Here is a 21,309-nt window from a genome sequence, read left to right on the forward strand (position 1 = left end):
ATGATTTTTTCTTCCTGCCTTGACTGCCTGGGCTCATTTGGTGTTTCACATCTGCTTCTGTCACACTGCCCTCTGCTTCGAACATTCTGAACTTCTCTGGTGCTCTGGATTCCTTCCTGATGATCTCACAATGGGATTTTCCCTCAGTGCTGGCTTCAGAGCCCCTCTCTGCTGGAAAGTGCTCTGGGAAGTCCAGGGCTGAACTCAGCTGCACACACTGAACCTGGGCCCCAGGTGTTCACTGCGTGCAGGATGCGTCTGAGGGGCTGCTTGCTTGGTGTCACCTTTCCCCACTAATAAGACAGTGGTTTTTAAGCCTTTTTTGACTGTGACCCACAGTAAGAAACAAAGTTGACATTACAATCCAATGTACACATAACTTTATCTCCACATATGTAAATATATAAGTAAAAGTTGTACAAATCAGCGTTTGCATTTAAGTCATGCTTTATAGTCTACTATTCTCTGTTCTATTCCATCCCACTAAATTAAAAATGTGATGGAATCCATTATATTCATTCCACAATCTATTAATAGCTTGTGATTTATAATTTGAAAACTCCACCTAACATTCTGATAAACACGTGATTCCTTTTCAGAGGCTCCGTTCTCAGCATCCCCCTTTCTCGAATATCTCCAGAGAGGGAACTACTTTACTCTTTGAGGTGGCCACTTTATTCCATATTTCTAGTGAGTGTTTAGAGTACTTGTTTCTAAAATATACTAGGAAGCATCTTTTTTTTTCATACGGAAACAGCATGCCTGTGATTAATGACTGCATTTCAGGTTTCCAGGGCTGAGTGGAATAAATTCTTCAGTACATTATTTCTTATTAGCGCCTAGAATAAAATCAGCCACGCAGTTCATTCACTGTTTTAAAATGGAAACTTCAGCAAAACCTTTACATAGAAAATTATAAAAGAGAAAAATTTTGATAGAGCATTAAAAAGTGGGCATCTTGGGTAAATGCTAACCTTACCGAGCCATGAGAAAAAGTAAAATATTGTCTCATGCATCCTAGCACCTTAAGTAAGACCCACCTCGTTTTGGTTTTGATATTTTCCTACCATTAGGGTGGCAGGATTTAGCAATTTGAGTCCAGTTTTTGCCGTTGTTAAAGTGTTTCTCACTTTTTAAACTTTCTATCACAGGTAATTATTTGCCCTTTTTTGTGGTGTTTCGTCAGAATGTTAAGGGATTGCTCTTTATACTAAATGGGAGTGTTCAGGCAGCAGCAGGAAGATGGCAGTGATGGCAGGTGAAGACAGACAGAAATCAATTCGCCTACAGGTCCGGAGGCTAGAAGTCTGAAATCAAAGCGCTCGTGGGGTTGGTTCTCTCTGGAGGCTCCGAGGAGAAGCTGCCCCATGCCACTGTCCTAGCTCTGGATGGTTGTAGGCACCTGTTGGCGTTCCATGGATCACTCATCTATCTCTCACATAGACCATCCATCACCAGCACGTACCTACTCTTAGCCCTCCATCCTTCCAATAGAGATATGTTGTAGTTTTAATTAGATGAAGACTGTGTTTGCATCTTTTAACAAGGCAAAAGCCATTGACAACTAAACCATATCATATGTTTAATGAGCCCTTTCAATTTGCATACAACTTTTTGTTTTCTCCAGGATTAATAACAGCTTTCTTGTTTTATTTGCATAGTTTCCTATACATTTATCACTAATTACCAAACAGACTCTCAGTTATGGAAATCTTCCCTCCGTTTATTCACTCAAGACATTCTTAATAAGCCATTATTCATAACAATTCATCTTGAAGAAGGAACTGCCAGAGCCATGTGACTTACTGTTGTCTAGATCTGCTGTACAGCTGCTGACTTGTCTGTTCTCTCTCGGATGCCCTGCCATGAATCTCAGGTTGTCTTCTGTTTTGACACTTAGCCTAAGTTGGGCGGAGAAATTCTCCACTGGTTTCCAGAGAAAGTATTCAAAAGAAGTAAATTTTGCAGCCTTGGATGTCTGCATGTGTTCGTTCTTCTGCCCTGGTGCATAAGTGGTTGCTTTGCCTGGGTGTGAAATTATAGCCTGAAAATTCTCTCTCTTTGTGTTTCGGAGGCATTGTTTTATTGTCTTCTCGCTTCCAGTGTTCCATTGCGATGTCTGATCCCACTCTGATTCTTGATGCTTTGAGTGAAATCTGATTTTTCTCTCTGTAGATTTTAGAGTCTTTTCCGTCACCACTGTTAGGAAATTGTGGGATCGTGTGCCGTGGTTTGATTTGGGGATGGGTCTGTTTCATTGATGTCCTCTGCACTTGATGGAGTCTGGAAATTCATGCCCTGTAGCTCTAGAAGTTTCCTTGATATGTTTGATTTCTTCCCCTTTGTTTTTCTTTGTTTGTTATTTTCGTTGTCTTCTTATTCTGATGTTCAATCTGTTGGGCCAATTCTCTAATTTATGTTTTCTTTCCTGTTTTCTTTGTCTCTTCCCTGCTTTCTTGATATTTCTTCAGCTTTCCTTCAGCCTTTCTATTGAGCCTGCCTTCCTGTTATTTTGTTTTTCATTTTCAAGAGCTTCTTTTTGTTTTGTTTTGTTTTTCTACCTGCATGGTTTATTTTTATCATTTTGCTAATTTGCTGCATTTATCATTTTGTTTATTTTGACCTCTTCTTTTCTATTACAGAATTTCCTTAAAACTCTGGTAATCATTGACTGCCTACTCATTTATAAGAGTGAGATTTTATATTAGTGTCCTATTGTTGCTGTAACAAATTACCACAAACTTAGTGAAACAACACAGTCTTACCTTACATTTCTGTAGATTAGAAATCTAATGTGGGTTTCACTGGACTAAGATTAATGTGTTAGTAGGACTGCATTCCTTTCTGGGAGCTCTAGAGCAGTTATTTCCGTGCCTATTTCCAGCTTCTAGAGGCCACATAAATTTCTTTGCTTTTGTCTCACTCCATCTTCAAAGCCAGCAGTGTTGTATCTCTGATTTTTTCCACTGTACTTATATTTTCCTCTGACCACAGCCAGGAAAGATTCTTGCCTGCTTTTCAGGACCCATGACATAATTAGATTGGGTTCACCAAGATAATCTAGAATAATCCCATACCACAAGGTCCCTAAATTAATCACATCTGCAAAGTCCCTTTTGCCATGGAAGGTAATATATTCATAGATTCTGGGAATTAGGATGTGGACATCTTTGAGGGGACTGTTATTCTGTCTACCACAAGTTCTAAACAGCTGATTGTCCACTCTGTGGGCAGGAGGATGTACAAGGGGTTCAGTATACTACAAGGTTGATAACAATTTGGCTAAACCTTTTCTTTGGGAAACCCTTGATGTCAGAATCTTCAGATTTGTACTTTCCGTCCTTGAGTACTTACCCTTTATGTATCATGTTATGTTTGAAATAGATGGCATGTTTTTAATGTTACATGGTACAAAATTTATATTGAATTTTAGAAGATAGATAAATGTATAAAAATACACACAATTATTATAACTCTTACTGTCTGAGCCACCATTTATAAATTGTCATTTTTTTCCTGAACTTTTTAATTTGAAAAATTTCAAACATCCATAGAAGTTTAAGATTATATAGTTAATATCTACTTACATACTTAATTTCTGGATTCAACCATTGTTTGTATTTTCAGAGAACCTATTTTGCCTTTGTTGATTTTCTCTTATTGTGTGTTTTGTATTTCATATGTTTTTGTCTTATCTGTATTATTTGTTTTCTATTAACATTGGATTTAATTTTTTCTTCCTCTTTTAGCTTTTTAAGGTGGAAACTTAGATCATTAATTTTATATCTTTTTCTTTTCTGATCTAAAACTTGTAGTGCCATAAAATTTCTTCTAAAGACTGTTAGCTGCACCCCACAGATTCACACATGTTGTATTTTTATTATCGTTTGCAATAATTTATAATTTTGCTTATGATTTTTTTTCTTTGACCCCTGAGTTATTTAGGATTGTGTTGCTTTTATATAACGGTCTGTTAGTAAGCTCTGAAGCTTAGGGTAGCAGATATACATTTTCCAAAATTCTTATTTTTGCTTGAAAGTTCAAATTTTGTCATTGGCAACTACGACTCAGTTTTCCTTGAACTGGCAGACTTCCTGTTCATTTTCAAGAAACTTCTACTTTAATACCCAACTCTAAATGACTAATTTGCCAGTTGGTCATATTTCTCATGTAAAAATGCTGTTTCGTGAAAAACAGCTAGTTTTAACTCTTAACTCTGCACAATTTCTTTTCTTTGTGACTGTTATTGCACTTTAGTATCCATTGTGCTTTTTACATATTTCCCATTTCATCACACAGAATATTGAAGAGATATGTGCTCAAAGGGATGGGGTTTTATAAAATTAATCGTTTTTACCACTGTATGAAGGATAGTCTTAAGTGAAAATGGCTTCTTTTTTTTTTTTTTTTAAGCTTAGAGTGGATGGCAGTGGTACAGAATCATACAAGGATAACTAGAGCAGTTTGGTGCCCTTGCCTGGATTCTTGCTAAGGTGCCAGCATTTTTAGCCGTTATTGCTGTTGGGTGACAAGTGCAAATATCAACATATACCATCTTTATATTATTCTGAAAAGAATTTTCACTTGGGATCCCCTAAAAGACTCTTGGAGACCCAGAGGGCCCATGGACCTTACTTTAAGAACATCTCTCCAAGGGGAGAAAGTACAGTTTATTAAAAAAATGGAATACATAGGGCCAGCCGAGTGGTGCAATGGTTAAGAACTGGCTTGGGACGCCAGAGGGCCCCGGTTCGGATCCCACATATGAGGGCCAGTGACACTGCCCTCTACAACTAAGATGCTGAACAACAGCTCAACCTGGAGCTGGGCTGCCGTGAGTCGCTGGCGAGGGCATAGGCTGCAGCCCCTGCTGCAGTGGTTGCCATGGGCTACCATGTGTAGCCAGCAGCCGCAGTGAGCGGCCGGCCAGAAGCCGGCGACTGATCTGCCTCACCCGGGAAGAGCATAATGATGGTGCCAACTTGGGCCAGTGAAGCAACGTCCTCCACAACTAGACTGAAGAACAAAAGGACAGCAACTTGTCTGTTCCCTTTCCCCCAATTCCCCAGCACTGTTCCCTTCCCCCCAATACCCCAATAAAAATCTTTAAAAAAAAAAAAAAGGAATACATAAAAGTTTTCCTAACTAAGCCTCCTCTTAACTGACTTGCCAGTGAAATTACCCTCCATTCCTTGTGTAACCTAGGAGCAACTCGCACAGAATGCTGGGAGGCATGTCAAGGCTGGTCGGCCTTTCTCTAAGTCCATTCATTTCTGTTCCCACTAGTAGAGTTATGTGCTTTGCAAATATCAGTTGTATTCGTTCTTAAAGTTGATGCCAGTTTCATTAATACCTGTAATTACACAATTTTAATACTTTATATAAATAGAATAAGTCTGAGTTCAAAAATAAAAGAATTACTGTTTCTAAAACCAACTTCAATGCTTTGGACTGTAAAATATTGCTGTCATAATTTAGTGTGGGTGAGATTTGTAAACGTTTAGGGGAAAACGCATAAAAATCTGGAAGGATTCTACAATCTTTCAAGTTCCTTTAATTTCTTCCTATATTATAAAGAAAATAAAGCTAGAAATTGTGATGATGTGTTATCTGCAGGATGGAACAAGAAAACTCCAATCTGTAGACCCACATTCAAAGAAAAAGTGATTAGCTCACCTTCAAATGATTGGTGAATGTGTATACATATAAATATTTTAAGCTGAAATAAACTTCATAAATTAATACCTGTATCTTTTTTTAATGATTCCTCACTTAACCAGCCTTTCCAGTGAATTGATTACCCACTGATCAGGATCACATTATATGAGACAGTTTTTTTGCTGCCATCCATGAGCTAGAAGCACATTTCCTTTGGTTTCCATGACAGTAAAATATGCTCTCTTTCATAATTGCACTTTGAGGGTGGGTAAGACTGTATTGATAAAGGATTTAGGTAATCTTTTAGAAATAAAGCTATTACAGGTCATATTTTATAATGGTATAATGATGAACCTGACAGTACCATAACTTTTTTGTTTTGTTTTGTTTTGTTTTGTTTTGTTTCGTTGGGGAATTGATGAAGGGAAACAGTGTTAGGGAATTGGGGAAGGGGAACAGCCAAGTTGTTGTCCTTCAGTCTTAATTGTGGAGGGTGCAGCTAGCTCAGCTCCAAGTCCAGTCACCTTCCAGCCACCCATCGGCACCTCATGGCTGCTCAGCTCAAGGTGCAGTGTTTGTAGCCCACCATCCCATATGGGAGTCAATCCGGAAACCTTGATGTTAGGGGCACATGCTCTCACCAGCTGAGCCATCCTGCTACCTGTTGGCAGCTCATTTTGGATGCAGCTCACTGACCCATGTGGGAATTGAATTGGCTACCCTGCTGCTCAGAGCTCACACCCTTAACCAACTGAGCCACTCGGCCGGCCCAACATTTTTTTTTTTTTTAAATCAGTGTGCTAGTAGTATATTGTTGAATTTAAAACTGTTTGGAATAAGCAACTATGTGGGAGTTTGGAAATTTTCTCAGAAATTGCATAGTAATATTTCTGGAAGGATGAGAATTATATTAAATGTCCTTTTCCCTATAAAAATAAGTTCATTGGTTAATCAGGCATGGCAGGTTTCCATAGATGGTAGCAGTTTGTTGATGTCACCTCTGTCTTTGGCTAGGTGTATATGCCTTCATTTATAGATGCAACATGACATGGTACAAAGGCACAGAGCTGGGACACAAATGACTTGGATTCTCTTCCTGGCTTACCAGTCACCATGCATCAGTGAGAACTGAGTTCCTAACTCCCTCACAGTGAGCTGACTGCAGGAGCTGTTGTTTTTCCTAGAGGTGGGGAATTAATTCATACTCTTCACGCTGTTTACAAACAGTACACACACTGGCAGCCTCATTGGCAAGGCAGCTTTGTGGGTGACCAAATGATTAAGAAGCTCATCAATCTTAGTCTCGTTAGCACCGGGCTAGCCAAACACTGTTATCACTATGAAATACCAAGGGATTCCTCCACATTACCGATTTCATAATGTTGCATAGTCATTGTCAATAGCGTAGCCTCGTTTCATAGGCTCGTTCCATCATTTTTTTGCTTTCTTTCCAAAAGTACTTATCTAGAGTCTACTGTGTGCCAGACACTGTTGGATTGAGGATTCAAAAGTGAATACAACAGAGAGGAAAAAAAATCCTGCTCTTCCAGAACTTAAATGCTAGTAGGGGATACATATACATACAGTACACACACACACACACACACACACATGCTAAGAAGACAAAAAGGAAGGGAAGTGAGAGATTACTGGTAGGGGAGTGATGATGAAATTCTGACAGGGCAACCAGAGAAGGCTTCACCAAGATCACTTATTTAATATAAACTCTGAACGGAAGAATGCAGCATAGACAAAGTGGTCTCTCAGAACATTTTTAAGTATCCTTACCTGGGGTTTGGGGGAAATATTGCATCTTAATTTTCACTAACTCTAAACCGAAATTAGCATTTCTTTCAAATGTTGAATATACCATAGTTCCCCATGTATAAGATGCACCCCTTTCTGAAAAATTTGGGGTCTAAAAACTGGGTGCGTCTTATACAGTGGTTGTAGATTTTTTTAACTTGCATTTCCCGCTTTTTTCACACTTGCTTTTTTTTTTTTTTGCACTCATACAACCATTGTATAAGACGTACCCAGTTTTTAGACCCCAAATTTTTCGGGAAAGCGTGTGTCTTATACATGGGGAACTACGGTAGATAACCCACTACATTGACATTGGGAGAGTGCGTAACTTTGTCACAGATACAGACATCACAGATATTTTCATATCACATTATAGTTACTGTAGACATCTCAAAGTAGTGTTTGTACTCATCACTACTAATAAATTATGTTAGTTACTATCCATGCTGTTAAATCTTATTTAATGCCTTAAAGAAGCACATATTTAATCACAATTTTAAAAATATCTATATTGACAGTTATATTTCAAAGTAATGGATTTCCTTATGTTCCTACATATCTTATCTTAGGAATTTTCAAACATACTGAGAAAGAGGCTAAGGCTTCACTAGATTGCCAAAAGAGGCTCATGGGATAGCAATGTTAAGCTTTAGTCAAATCCCTAACTGAGAGCTTTCTTCCACCTCCCACAAGAACAGCACACTCTTCGTTTGTTTCCCTCTTAGAGATGATTCAAACACATCCTGAACAGATGGGGAGGGTTTTCTGGATAATTCCATAGACTCGTGATTGTGAAAGATCCTTTGTAGCTTCCTGTTTAACGCAGGCCACACACTGTTGAAATACTTGCCGAATAATATAGCATGTCAAGCAGAAATTTGGCTTCCGGGAAAATGACAGTGTAATGCTTCATGGATCAGCATTTAGACTTCTCTGAAAGATACCATGTTTCGCCAAAAAGAGACCTAGCCAGAAAAGAAGCCCTAGCAAGATTCCTCCAGGATATGGAGGCCATTCACCCCTCACATGAGGGTTTTATGACCTGTTTCAGGGAAAAGGGTGCCTTTGCTACAAACTCCTTCAGCTTAAAATATTCAGTATGCCAAGGTGCCATATTTTGGCTCCTGAAATCATGCGAGGACTTATTTTTTGGCTAGGTCTTATTTTCGGAGAAACAGGGTACTCAAAGGACCTTAAAAGCATTGCAGTTCATTTTATGAGAAGAATGAGATGTAGAAATAGAATCAGTTCATTTCACTCACTTGTACCACCTTTAGAGCCACTCTCCCTGTCATGGTGTTCACCACGTGGGTCTGTCCAGATTGAAAGGTCACAAACGAGACCATGCTACCTTCACCTTGGCCAGCCTATGGGAGATAAGATGGGATACACATGTTTGACTGTTTTAGTATGGCGGCCGTAAGAACAGAGCTGAGAACCTCTTATGCAGGTAAGAAGGGGAGGGTGAGCACCAGATAAATGGGTACACCAGAGAATTTTGCCTTGCAACTACATGGTAGGTGCTTTAGATCTCTTTGAACATATTCCGCTACGTCTCATGAGGAGTGAAAAATTAAAAGTAAAAATTCTCAATACCTTGATGTTGCCAGAAGCCTGAGAAAGTGTTAAGTCTGTAATTTTCACATTAGCCACACTTTTTGCATGTGTCTAATGTGGAGGGAAGTTGATTCCGTATCATTGAACCTCTTGGATTATATCTTCAATTGTGTCTTTTAGCTCTGAGTACCAGACCCTTAAAAAGGTGACGAAAACTGTGAGCCTTGTTGTACTCATTGGAATGGCATGTTTTCCTTTACAGGTTGGTAAAGGATGCTCCCTGGGATGAAGTCCCGCTCGCTCACTCTCTGGTTGGTTTCGCCACTGCCTATGACTTCTTGTACAACTACCTGAGCAAGACACAGCAGGAGAAGTTTCTTGAAGTGATTGCCAATGCCTCGGGATATATGTATGAAACTTCATACAGGAGAGGATGGGGATTTCAATATCTGCACAATCATCAGCCCACCAACTGCATGGCTTTGCTCACAGGAAGCCTAGTTCTGATGAACCAAGGTGCGTGTGGACACAGCTGAGGGATGCCCAAGCTGACATGAGTCATAGTGCCATGTTGTTGACTAAAGCATTTTCATAACCAAGTCTTAGTCATGTTCATACTTGGATCCTAACTAAGCCTATGAGATGAGGTAATACCTATAACATCTCTTAGAGAATTGAAAGACATCTCTTTCCTCATTTCTGGTAGTTATATTAGCCTGCAGGTTATTTAATTGTGGCTTCTGATTGTCCCAAGCCATATTCTTACAGCACTGGAGCAGTGGTCAGTATTCATTTTCCCAGAGAATTTTGACAGTGAAGATAATCAGCCTGGATAAATGGAGTTTTTAAAAGCTAAACAGGTGATTTATTATTTGAAATGAATTTGTATTGCACACAAATGTGTTTCATTACACCACTACTCTCTAAAGAATTAAAACAACCAATCTAGATCATTTAGGTCAAATTTGGAAGTGACTTTTGTGGATCATATAGTGACTTTGCCTTAATATATAACATAATTGCTAATATTACATTTTCTTTGTTCTTGCAGTACTGACTTAATTACAACTCCTGTGGAAGTCTGTAAATGACTACATATGATTGTATTTAAGAAAAGCAGCCCTAAGATCACAGTGAATTATTAGTATACTTGAAGCTGGCAAATCTAAAAGAATTGAACTCTTGATTGTATTCCTTATAGGATAAATAAGCATTTTATAGATTATCCAGCATCAGATTTTCCTCCAGATTAGCTTTTTCCCTTGTCACATCAACCAACCATCACTTTTAATTAGGCCTTAGAGGAAAAGAAACTAACATTAATTGAGCGTATGACATGTTCTGATCCTTGTCCATATTTTATTTAATTCTCAGGTCAACCATATATGGTAGCTGAGGTTTGGATCTAGTTCTGGCCAAACTCAAAAGTTCCATCTCTTTCCACTATATGTTGTTGCCTCTCTCTCAGAATAGAAATTCACTTCATAGTAATTTAAGGAAAGCTTAATTAAGATAGTGAATTTTCATCCTGGCCCCATTTGCCTCCTACCCTCACAAAAACAAAATTTAATCCCAAGGTTCAGATTGGCTCAAAGTTTTACTTCTTCTCCAACAGGCGTTTTCATGTGCATTTATTTTCTGATGAAAGGTATAGGTTCCTCTGGGATACAGTCCCCTGGAGCCCTGACGTAAGTAGGGCAAACCTTTATAAGAAGACTGGGCAGGAAAGGGGGTGAATCTCTGGTCCTGTACATCTCAGTTAATAATCAAGCTTATAGTTCCCGCTTTCTTGGCATACTCACTCTAATGTTAGGAGCTACTTTGGCCAGGCTGTTTCAGTCATTTTATGTCCTCCAGACAAGCCTTGTAGATACTGACTGAGGTCGCCTAGAGCAACACCTGTAGTTCCCACAGGACTCATATAAAATCGCAAAAGTGGGAGAATTAGAATTTTCTGTCTGTTCAGCTAACCCCGTCTAGGCTTGGCGCACAGAACACAGGATCACATGTAAGCAGTTTACAAATCAATTGGAAAGAAGACAGATGTGAAGTGTTTAAATGATTACCCAATAGTTGTAATAGCACTAGGGAATGAAATGAGGCCTCGTGAAGTTATAGTTACGTACCATTCACGTGTATTAACTTTCAACTCAAAAGAACAGCGTTCTGTAAGTGAGTTTGAGGAAGTTCATGGAACTTTCAAGGATGGTTAGGATATGGGAAGTGACAATAAGGAAGAGCATTCCAGGTGAGGTATATGGATTGTAGGAAAATAGCATCAGTAACAACACCAGTACATCATATTGACGGATTTGAGGTTTAAAAAGTATGTGGGCAGAGATTGCCTCATAGCTTCTGAACAAGGTTGTTGTTAGGAAAAATAAGAAAAATGAGGTAATATGATATTCAGGGAGCAGTGAGTAACAGGCTTGATTTGAAGCATCAGTCACATTGGTGTCTGGTTACAGATGGAGGATACAGAGAGGAAAAAGATGAAAATGATTGGAATTTTAAACCCGAACAATTAGAGAAGAGAAATTGTAAACCATCCAGAAGACTGCTATGTCAGGTGTGGAGCTAGATTGGAAGTGGGTCCAAGATACTTTAACAGTCACCTCTCTGCACAGCCAAGCCTGAGAACAGCGTTGGCCTCATGATATGGGAGCCAGGATTTACTTGTCCTGGGACCTTGATTTAGGCTGGGAACTGTGGTACCTGGTTTCCTCTGGAAGCCCCCACACCTAGTAGGTCTTGGGGGAGTGTTCAGTACTGATGATCATACACATCTGTGGAAATGAAGCAATAAGACTCCACCCACGTTTGGAGCAGTGAACTTAATTTTATCCTCAAGGGCTGTGGTTAAATACAAGCAGACAAAACAAACCTTAAATCTTAAGACCTGGTTTCAGATCAAAAGTTCTGTTCATTTTTTAGTCATGTGCCAGAGGTCTTGAACAAGTCAACCTTTCTATAATTTTGGAGTTATAATGCATAATTGGGTTGTTAAAGGATTAAGTAAGATTATGTTCAGTGCTGTGTAAATTACAAATGTTAAAGAAATATGAGTTGTTATTTTTACCTAAATGTTGGTCTTGCAAGAATTATAGGAAGCCAGCATTTCTTTTTTTATTTTAAAGCTTTTAGACCTTTAACTTTGAGTTGGGGAAATTGAAGAATATGACAGATTGAAGAAGTGTTTGAGCAAAATTGTGTAGCTCATTTTTGGCAGATTCTGAACTCCCAGTTGATTTTTTTTCACCCTCAGATTGCCCCTCCAATGGTCTCTTCTGTGCTGTCTTTTCACATCCTAAGGAATCTAAAAACACAAAAAGGATGAGAAATTGTCTCCTAATGACAGAACAAATTGAAGACTGCCCGTTTAGCCTTTATAATATTTGCAGCTTATTACAAGTCCTATAAAATAATGGTGAAAGTTTTATAAAATGATACACTTCAAAACCTATTTTCAAATAGCAGTTTTTAGGAAAATTGAAGTAAAAGTACCAATATACAGATCTTTTCCCACAGACATAAACTTAGATGCATAATCTTAGATGTGATGCGGTTTCAGTGTATTAAAGATTGGAAAATGACTGATACTCATTTAAAAGTTTATCTTCAGTTAATTAATAAATGACCTGTATTCAAGAACATCTTAACTTACATCATGGACCCATCACACACCTGGATTAGCAGGGTGTTATTTATAATGTTGATAAGGTAGAGTTTTACAAAATGCAGTTTGCAACATAAACTACTCAGATAACTCTGAGAGTTTTATTTGGCCATATTTTTTGTTTATGTTTGGTTACAGCCTGAGTCATTGTTTCCACATGTTTTCATCCTTCAGGGTATCTTCAAGAAGCCTACTTATGGACCAAACAAGTTCTGACCATCATGGAGAAGTCTCTGGTCTTGCTCCGAGAGGTGACTGACGGCTCCCTCTATGAAGGGGTTGCGTACGGCAGCTACACCACCAGATCCCTCTTCCAGTATATGTTCCTGGTGCAGAGGCATTTTGACATCAACCACTTTGGCCATCCGTGGCTGAAACAACACTTTGCATTCATGTACAGAACCATCCTGCCAGGTATAGTGAGGAATCACAAGTGGGCAGCTTTAACTATTGCAAATGACCCTGATTATAAAAATGGGCTAGAGAAATGTGGGGTTTGAGCCATGTTGTGGTTAAAGGGTTTATTTTTTTAAAGATTTTTATTGGGGAATTGGGGGGATGGGAACAGCGCTGGGGAATTGTGGGAAGGGGAACAGACAAATTGCTGTCGTTTTGTTCTTCAGTCTAATTGTGGAGGACGTTACTTCACTGGCCCAAGCTGGCACCATCATTATACTCTTCCCGGGCGAGGCAGATCAGTTGCCGGCTTCTGGACGGCCGCTCACTGCGGCTGCTGGCCGCTCACGCTGGCTGCTGGCTACACACTGTAGCCCATGGCAACCCACTGCAGCAGGGGCTGCAGCCTACACCGTCGCCAGCGACTCATGGCAGCCCAGTTCCAGGTTGAGCTGTTGTTCAGCATCTTAGTTGTAGAGGGCAGTGTCACTGGCCCTCATATGTGGGATCCGAACTGGGGCCCTCTGGCGTCCCAAGCCAGCTCTTAACCAACGCGCCACTCGGTCGGCCCCTGAACCCTATTTTTTTATTCCTCATTCTTAGACATGCAAGAGAAACCTGTATTATAGTTTATCTTGATAAACAAAGTCCATCTAGAGCAGGGACCTTTAAATGTTCTCAGTACTTTGTAATTTTAGCTGAGATCTAACAGCCAACCACAGCAGGGCTTGGGTCTGTTGTGAGCCGTGTATGTGGCTACTTCCTAAGCTGGAAAAGACATTATGAACACCTCTAAGAGAAGGATTCAAATATTTGTGTCGATTAATTCAGCAGACCTTTATTGAACATCTGTGTCCCGGTCACTGTACTAGGCAGGGGATTCAAACAGGAATAAAACATATCTGTTTTCAAGGGACTCACAGATTAGTAGAAGATTCATAAAATCACATTTTATATTAAGATTTACTTGGAAGAGCATTCACTAAACTGGTAGAAGCAAAAACATTAGCTGTAAATGATGGAAATACCGTCATGGTAACATTTAGAAGGGATTCTGTGTTAAGTCAGTCTCATTTCAACATTTCTCTTTTTGTCTCTACAGTGGCTATCCTAGTAGTGAATATTCCTGTCTGACCCAGAGTTTTCTTCCATTCTTCTTTTTCAAAAATGCTTGGAACATATCCAGTCTTACCTACTTTATTTTTCTGATCTGTTCCAGTGTCATCTTTGCATTTTCTCTCTTTTCTTTAACTTCCAGCAGTACATACTGGCAGGATCTTGTGTGGTAATTGTTTTCTTCCTATAGAAACTTAATTTCTCCCCTAAACCTTATAAATTCCATATTATTGAAAGCCAAATTGAAGCATCTTATGTTATTGTCTTGGCGTAGGATGTGGGATGGGCTGGTTGGAAGCTAGTGCTCGTTTTAGGTTCAGGAACTCACCATACACAAGAGGATAGTGTATGTAACTATGCAAATATAATTTACATAGTGTGGGACACTGGGAAACGAGAAAGGTGGGCAGTGTATCTAAGTGTTCATGGTTGTGGCATTACCATCATCAATGACAAGTTGCCACATAACACATACAAAGTTGCACACAAGATCTGTGGAAGACATTTAGAGGAATTCTGACTAATTGGTCCTGGGAGCATGAGCATAGTGGTTTTTGTTACCTTTTTTTATCCAAGATACACAGTTGATTCTAATTTGCAGACATTGAAAGTCATTGTTCAGACCTTTATGGGAGTGTGCAGTTTTAAACTTATGTTAGTACTGTCAAACTTCTTCCCCCAGGGTTTCAAAGAACGGTGGCTATTGCGGACTCAAATTACAACTGGTTTTATGGTCCAGAAAGCCAGTTGGTGTTCCTGGATAAATTTGTCCTGCGTAACGGCAGTGGTAACTGGCTGGCTGACCAAATCAGAAAGAACCGTGTGGTGGAAGGTCCGGGGACACCATCCAAAGGGCAGCGCTGGTGTACTCTTCACACTGAATTTCTCTGGTATGACGTGTTGGGCTGGTTTTAAAAAGAAATTGTACCTAGGGATACAGCGTGCTAGTTTTTTGCATTTAAAAAAAAAACCTAATCTAGAGTACTTTTTTTTTAAGATTTTTATTGGGGAATTGGGATGGGAACATGCTGGGGAATTGGGGGAAGGGAGACAGACAAGCTGCTGTCGTTCTGTTCCTCAGTCTAGTCGTGAAGGACATCGTCCCACTGGCCCAAGTTGGCACCATCATTGCGCTCTTCCTGGGCGAGGCAGATCAGTCGCCGGCTTCGGGACAGCCGCTCACTGCGGCTGCCGGCCAGCGCCAGCCACACACGGTAGCCCACTGCAACCCACCGCCACAGGGGCTGCAGCCTACGCCGTTTCCTGCGACTCACAGCAGCCCAGCTCCAGGTTGAGCTGCTGCTCAGCATTTTAGCTGCAGAGGGCAGTGTCACTGGCCCTCACATGTGGGATCCGAACCGGGTCCCTCTGGCGTCCCAAGCCAGCTCCCAACCATTGCGCCACTCGGCCGGCCCTAGAGTACTTTTAAACCTTTTCTTTATGTCATATAAGTACTTGCAACTTCAATTCATGTCACAGTATTTGAAACTCAGAAACTTTTCCTTACGTTGAAGATCTAATTACTGTTTGCAGTTTTTGGGTTTCTCAAATTAGAGATGTTTTAGGCTCACACTATTTCATAGATATACATGTTTTGATTTACATCAGTTTTGAAATCATACAAAGAGGAAACCTCAAAATTGAGACTGGGTTATTCTGATAATCACACCCCACCCCCTCACTCCCCAGCCCTCCAAAAAATAAGATAGTAAAATATTTTGTTTTGGTAAATGGAGCATTATAATCTTCTAATAGCAAAGCTGTTACTAAATTTTCAAAACTATTCAAAAGTGTTTGACAGTATTTGACAGTTTCACTTTGATTGTAAAAGAACCATGTAATTTTTTTCACCTTAATCTTTTAAGCCCAGAAAGAGAAGCCAGGGTCTCCTTTTTAAAGTACTGCCAAATATATTGTTGGCATCCAATAAATTAAAATAAAAATTACAGGGAACTAGTTAATCATTAATCTCTGATGTCTTTTCAACCTTTTGAAATTTGCATTTAACTACAAAATAAGCTTCTGTGGTTTGTTTCTCTTCATTATTTTTTTAAAATTTAAACAATTATGAGGAAAAGAACATAAGAAAAGAGGTAACTGTCTGTAGTTTAGGCAGCATTTTATAAACTATATGTATAGATTAACTAAATATTTTAAAATGCAACCATTCTTGACTCCTTTTAGGGGTATGAAATCATTGTTTAATATGTTTTCACTTACCAGTGAATAAGCAGAGAGTTCTATAAAGCTGACTATAGGAGTCAGATTAATGCAAAGTCTAACTTGGTTTAAAATCCACCGTATAAGAATATGCAACCTGACCAGAAACTGAGAGAAGAATAACCCATTCAGCTTGTATCTGGATTTGTTAAGTCACAAAATTGAGCCAACGTTATTGTACTAGACCAAGGTGTAGACATAATTTCTCATGTCCTGACACTGAGACTCTAGAACAACAGACAAAACAGCCAAAATCGAACACTAATAAGATTAACTCCACCATAGATGATTGATTCACTTCAGAAAACAGTATCTAAGAGCTGATACTACAGATCTGCCTTTCTTCCTTTGAGCAGGAGAGCATATGAACCTGTCAAGGCTGTGACCTCAAATCCTCAAAGCCAACAATCATTATTATTATTTTTGTGGCCTTTCTGAATCAAAAACCTGTGTTCTTAATCACTGTGGAAGTTTAACGTTAATTTCTATATGACTTTGATAAAGAAAAACATTTATCATAAATAAAAATAAAAAGCCATTTAATGTCCAAAATGCATGACATCATCTGCAGATTAAAACAAAACCTTTGGATCTGGGCTTAGGCAGTGGTAGCCATAATTAGAAATTTTCCAATATTAATAGTTTCCTGAATTTCATCCATTTATATTCTTAGATGTGATATTGGCAGTAAATTTTATCTAATATGTGAAGTTCAACTAAAATTAATTTTGTTAGAGGGCAAAAAGTACTCTACTAAACTTAATAATACCATTTGCTGCAGAACAGTACTTCATTACAACTCAAGGCTTGTTAGAGTCTAGACTCGGAGCCCCTCACCTAGAAGTTTAGATGAAGTGCTTAATTCCATGAGCCCCAGTCATTTGGATGGCAGCTCTGACATCATTAAGTAAAGAAGGTTCCTAGAATGATTAGCAGCAGCAATCATTTCAGATTCAGACCCAAGGATCACATGTTGTAGATATTCTCATCTCGCTTTCACCGAGGGTGTCCCCCTGTGCTTGCTAATCACCCGGGGGTGTTCTCAGAAACGTTCCTGATACAGTCTACACTGCCAGTGCCCTGGGTAGCATTTGGGTGTGATTTCTTCCAGTTGCATTACCAAATGTGGCATCACAGTTCTGATGTGTTACTTCTCACTCCCACCAGAAAACCAATTAATGTTTCATTCTTTCAGGTATGATGCCAGCTTGAAATCTGTTCCTCCTCCTGATTTTGGCACCCCTGCACTGCATTATTTTGAAGACTGGGGTGTCGTGACTTACGGAAGTGCCCTGCCTGCGGAAATCAATAGGTCTTTTCTTTCCTTCAAGTCAGGAAAACTTGGGGGACGTGCAATATATGACATTGTCCACAGAAACAAATACAAAGATTGGATCAAAGGATGGAGAAATTTTAATGCAGGCCATGAGCACCCTGATCAGAACTCATTTACGTTTGCTCCCAATGGTGTCCCTTTCATCACCGAGGCGCTCTATGGGCCCAAGTACACTTTCTTCAACAACGTGTTGATGTTTTCCCCAGCTGTGTCCAAGAGCTGCTTTTCTCCCTGGGAGGGTCAAGTCACAGAAGACTGCTCATCCAAATGGTCTAAGTACAAGCACGACCTGGCAGCAAGCTGTCAAGGGAGAGTGGTTGCCGCAGAAGAGAAAAGTGGGGTGGTTTTCATCCGAGGAGAAGGTGTGGGAGCTTATAACCCTCATCTCAATCTGAAGAATGTTCAGAGGAATCTGGTCCTCCTGCACCCTCAGCTTCTCCTCCTTGTGGATGAAATACATCTGGGAGAGGAGAGCCCTGTGGAGACAGCAGCCAGCTTTTTCCACAATGTGGATTTCCCTTTCGAGGAGACCATGGTAGATGGGGTCCATGGGGCCTTCATCAGGCAGCGAGATGGCCTCTATAAAATGTACTGGATGGATGATACTGGCTACAGTGAGAAAGCCACCTTTGCTTCAGTGACATACCCTCGTGGCTATCCCTACAATGGGACAAACTATGTGAATGTCACCATGCACCTCCGAAGCCCCATCACCAGGGCAGCTTACCTCTTCATAGGGCCATCCGTAGACGTTCAGAGCTTCAGCATCCACGGGGACTCTCAACAACTGGATGTGTTTGTAGCCACCAGCAGGCACGCCTATGCCATTTACCTCTGGACAGGGGAGACCACAAGACAGTCCGCCTTTGCACAGGTCATTGCCGATCGTCAGAAGATCCTGTTTGACCGGAGTTCAGCCATCAAAAGCACCACTGTGGCTGAGGTGAAGGACTATGCTGCTGTCGTGGAGCAGAACCTGCAGCATTTTAAGCCAGTGTTCCAGCTGCTGGAGAAGCAGATCCTGTCCCGAGTCCGGAACACAGCGAGCTTTAGAAAGACCGCCGAGCGCCTACTGAGATTTTCAGATAAGAGACAGACTGAGGAGGCCATCGACAGGATTTTTGCCATATCACAGCAACAGCAGCAGCAGCAAAGCAAGTCAAAGAAAAACCGAAGGGCAGGTAAACGCTATAAATTTGTGGATGCCGTCCCTGATATTTTTGCACAAATTGAAGTCAATGAGAAAAAGATTCGACAGAAAGCTCAGATTTTGGCACAGAAAGAACTTCCCATAGACGAAGATGAAGAAATGAAAGACCTTTTAGATTTTGCAGATGTAACATATGACAAACATAAAAATAATGCCTTGATGAAAGGCCAGTTTGGACAGGCACGGATGGTGACAATGACTGGCAGCAAAGCCCCATCGTTATCTGCTTCGTACACCAGACTGTTCCTGATTCTGAACATCGCTATTTTCTTTGTCATGTTGGCAATGCAACTGACTTATTTCCAGAGGGCCCAGAGCCTACATGGCCAAAGATGTCTTTATGCAGTCCTCCTAATAGATAGTTGTGTTTTATTATGGTTGTACTCTTCTTGTTCCCAGTCACAGTGTTAGCATGGAAGCTGTCAATTGCTTGATTGTTTATGGTCATAAATCTATGCAAAAAAAAATTGCTGCCCTAGTTTGTTGTCGGATTTTTTTCTCAGATTCATTTTAACAAATTAAGGGGAAGATATCTTCATACAAGAAGGCAAGGATGTGGAGGAATCAGCATGGGCACGCACAAAGAATTTATCAAAGGAGTAAGAGTAGCTTGGTTGTCCGGTGTTTCCGGAAGTGTTTGGCATGGCTAATTGAGCGGTCCACATAATGCTACTCTTATAAGAAGCAAAAAGTGGTTTTATGATATTTTTTCTTAAGAGAAATAAAAAAGACTTAGGTAGAATTTGATTTTATTCATGTTAATTTAATGCTATTAGCAATCTCCAGATACTGTTTTATGAAAAGACTGAAGCACACAATTCTTAGAAATACAGACTTTTTTTTTTTTTTTAATGGTGTAGTCCTATTGAAAACTAAATGTTGCTAAGTCCTGGTATGGTGGTGTCAGCTTCCTTGGAGAGTAGTTCATTAGTTAAGTGAATAACAGCACCTGCATATTGGGTTACTGTTCAGATAACATAGTAAAATGATGGCAAAAAGCATTAAAACCTTAAAATATATTTCCAGTAGAAAATATATATCTATGAATGAATATTTCCTTGATGATGCTGAACTCAGCACACATATAACTGATTGCTTTATACATCCATTGGTGGTTCAACAAATAAAACAATTGCAGATAACTTAATTTTCTGTTTTCTTTCTATTGTAAACTGTTGTAGACCCAATGACTAAACTTCAAAATAATGTATTTTATATCCTGAACATTGATTTTAATACCAAAGAAGAATGGGGGAGCTAAAATTTGGATATGATTATGTTTTTTAATAGAAAATTTTCTTTAAATTTATTTTGCTAAATAAACATCTAATTGTGATTTTTTTTGATAGTGTCTGTCTTCTTTGTCTCATTACATTCAACATGTAAGCAACAATTTTGAAATCTTCGAAGAGATGTTTATTTGGACATACATTAATTAAACTTATAAAGTAGTTTTTGAATTGAAAGAAGTAATTTCTCTTGATTATTTACCTGTTTAAAACATATTTTAAATGTTTAAAACAAAATCCAACTTCTGATATTTGAGTAATAGTAAACTTTTTTAAAGATTTTTATTAAAAATATATTTAACATACAATATTATATTAGTTTCAGGGGTACACCATAGTTATTCAACATTTATATACCTAAAGAAGTGATCACCATGATAAGTCTAGTAACCATTTGACACCATACTATGCTGTCAAATATTGACTATATTGCCCATGCTGTACGTTACATCCCCATGTTTATTTGTTTTATACCTGGAAATATGAACTTATTCCCCTCCCTTTTGCCCTCCCTTTTTAATTTTGAAATTACAGTTGACATTCAGTATTATTTTATATAAATTTCAGGTGTACAGCAGTGGTGAGACATTTATATAATTTAAGTGATCTGCCTGACTAGTACCCAACTAGCACTATACATAGTTATTACCCTATTATTGACTATTCCCTATGCTTTACATCCCCATGACTATTTTGTAACTACCAATCTGTACTTCTTAATGCCTTCACCTTTTTCACCCCCCCCCCCTTATCCAATCCCCTTTTATCATCCCATCTGACACCATACATAGTTATTACAATATTGTTAACTCTATTCCTTATGCTATACCCTACATCACCATAACTACTTTGTAACAACCAATTTGTACTTCTTAATCCCTTCCCCTTTTCTCACCCATACCCCCAACCCTTCTCTCATCAGCAACCATCAAAATGTTCTCTTGTATCTATGAGTTTGTTTTGTTTGTTAATTTTGTTCTTCAGATTCCACATATAAGCACAATCCCATTGCATCTGTCTGACATTCCACTCAGCACAATACCCT

General features: G+C 39.3%; 1 protein-coding gene across 7 annotated transcripts in view; it reads left to right on the plus strand.

The window, feature by feature from the left end:
- The window catches only part of DSE (dermatan sulfate epimerase), a 63,526-nt gene extending 43,208 nt beyond the window's left edge, over positions 1 to 20,318 (plus strand). For all 7 annotated transcript variants that reach the window (XM_019668306.1, XM_019668309.1, XM_019668305.1 and 4 more), the window contains 4 exons: positions 9,284 to 9,537; positions 12,872 to 13,111; positions 14,892 to 15,099; positions 17,625 to 20,318. In XM_019668306.1, coding sequence (XP_019523851.1) covers positions 9,284 to 9,537; positions 12,872 to 13,111; positions 14,892 to 15,099; positions 17,625 to 19,386 — 2,464 coding nt within the window. In that variant the 3' untranslated portion in view covers positions 19,387 to 20,318. The remainder of the gene's footprint in view (positions 1 to 9,283; positions 9,538 to 12,871; positions 13,112 to 14,891; positions 15,100 to 17,624) is intronic.
- The last annotated feature ends 991 nt before the right edge of the window (positions 20,319 to 21,309 follow it).

Source organism: Hipposideros armiger, unplaced genomic scaffold (assembly GCF_001890085.2).
Source record: "Hipposideros armiger isolate ML-2016 unplaced genomic scaffold, ASM189008v1 scaffold_523, whole genome shotgun sequence".
Lineage (NCBI taxonomy): Eukaryota > Metazoa > Chordata > Mammalia > Chiroptera > Hipposideridae > Hipposideros > Hipposideros armiger.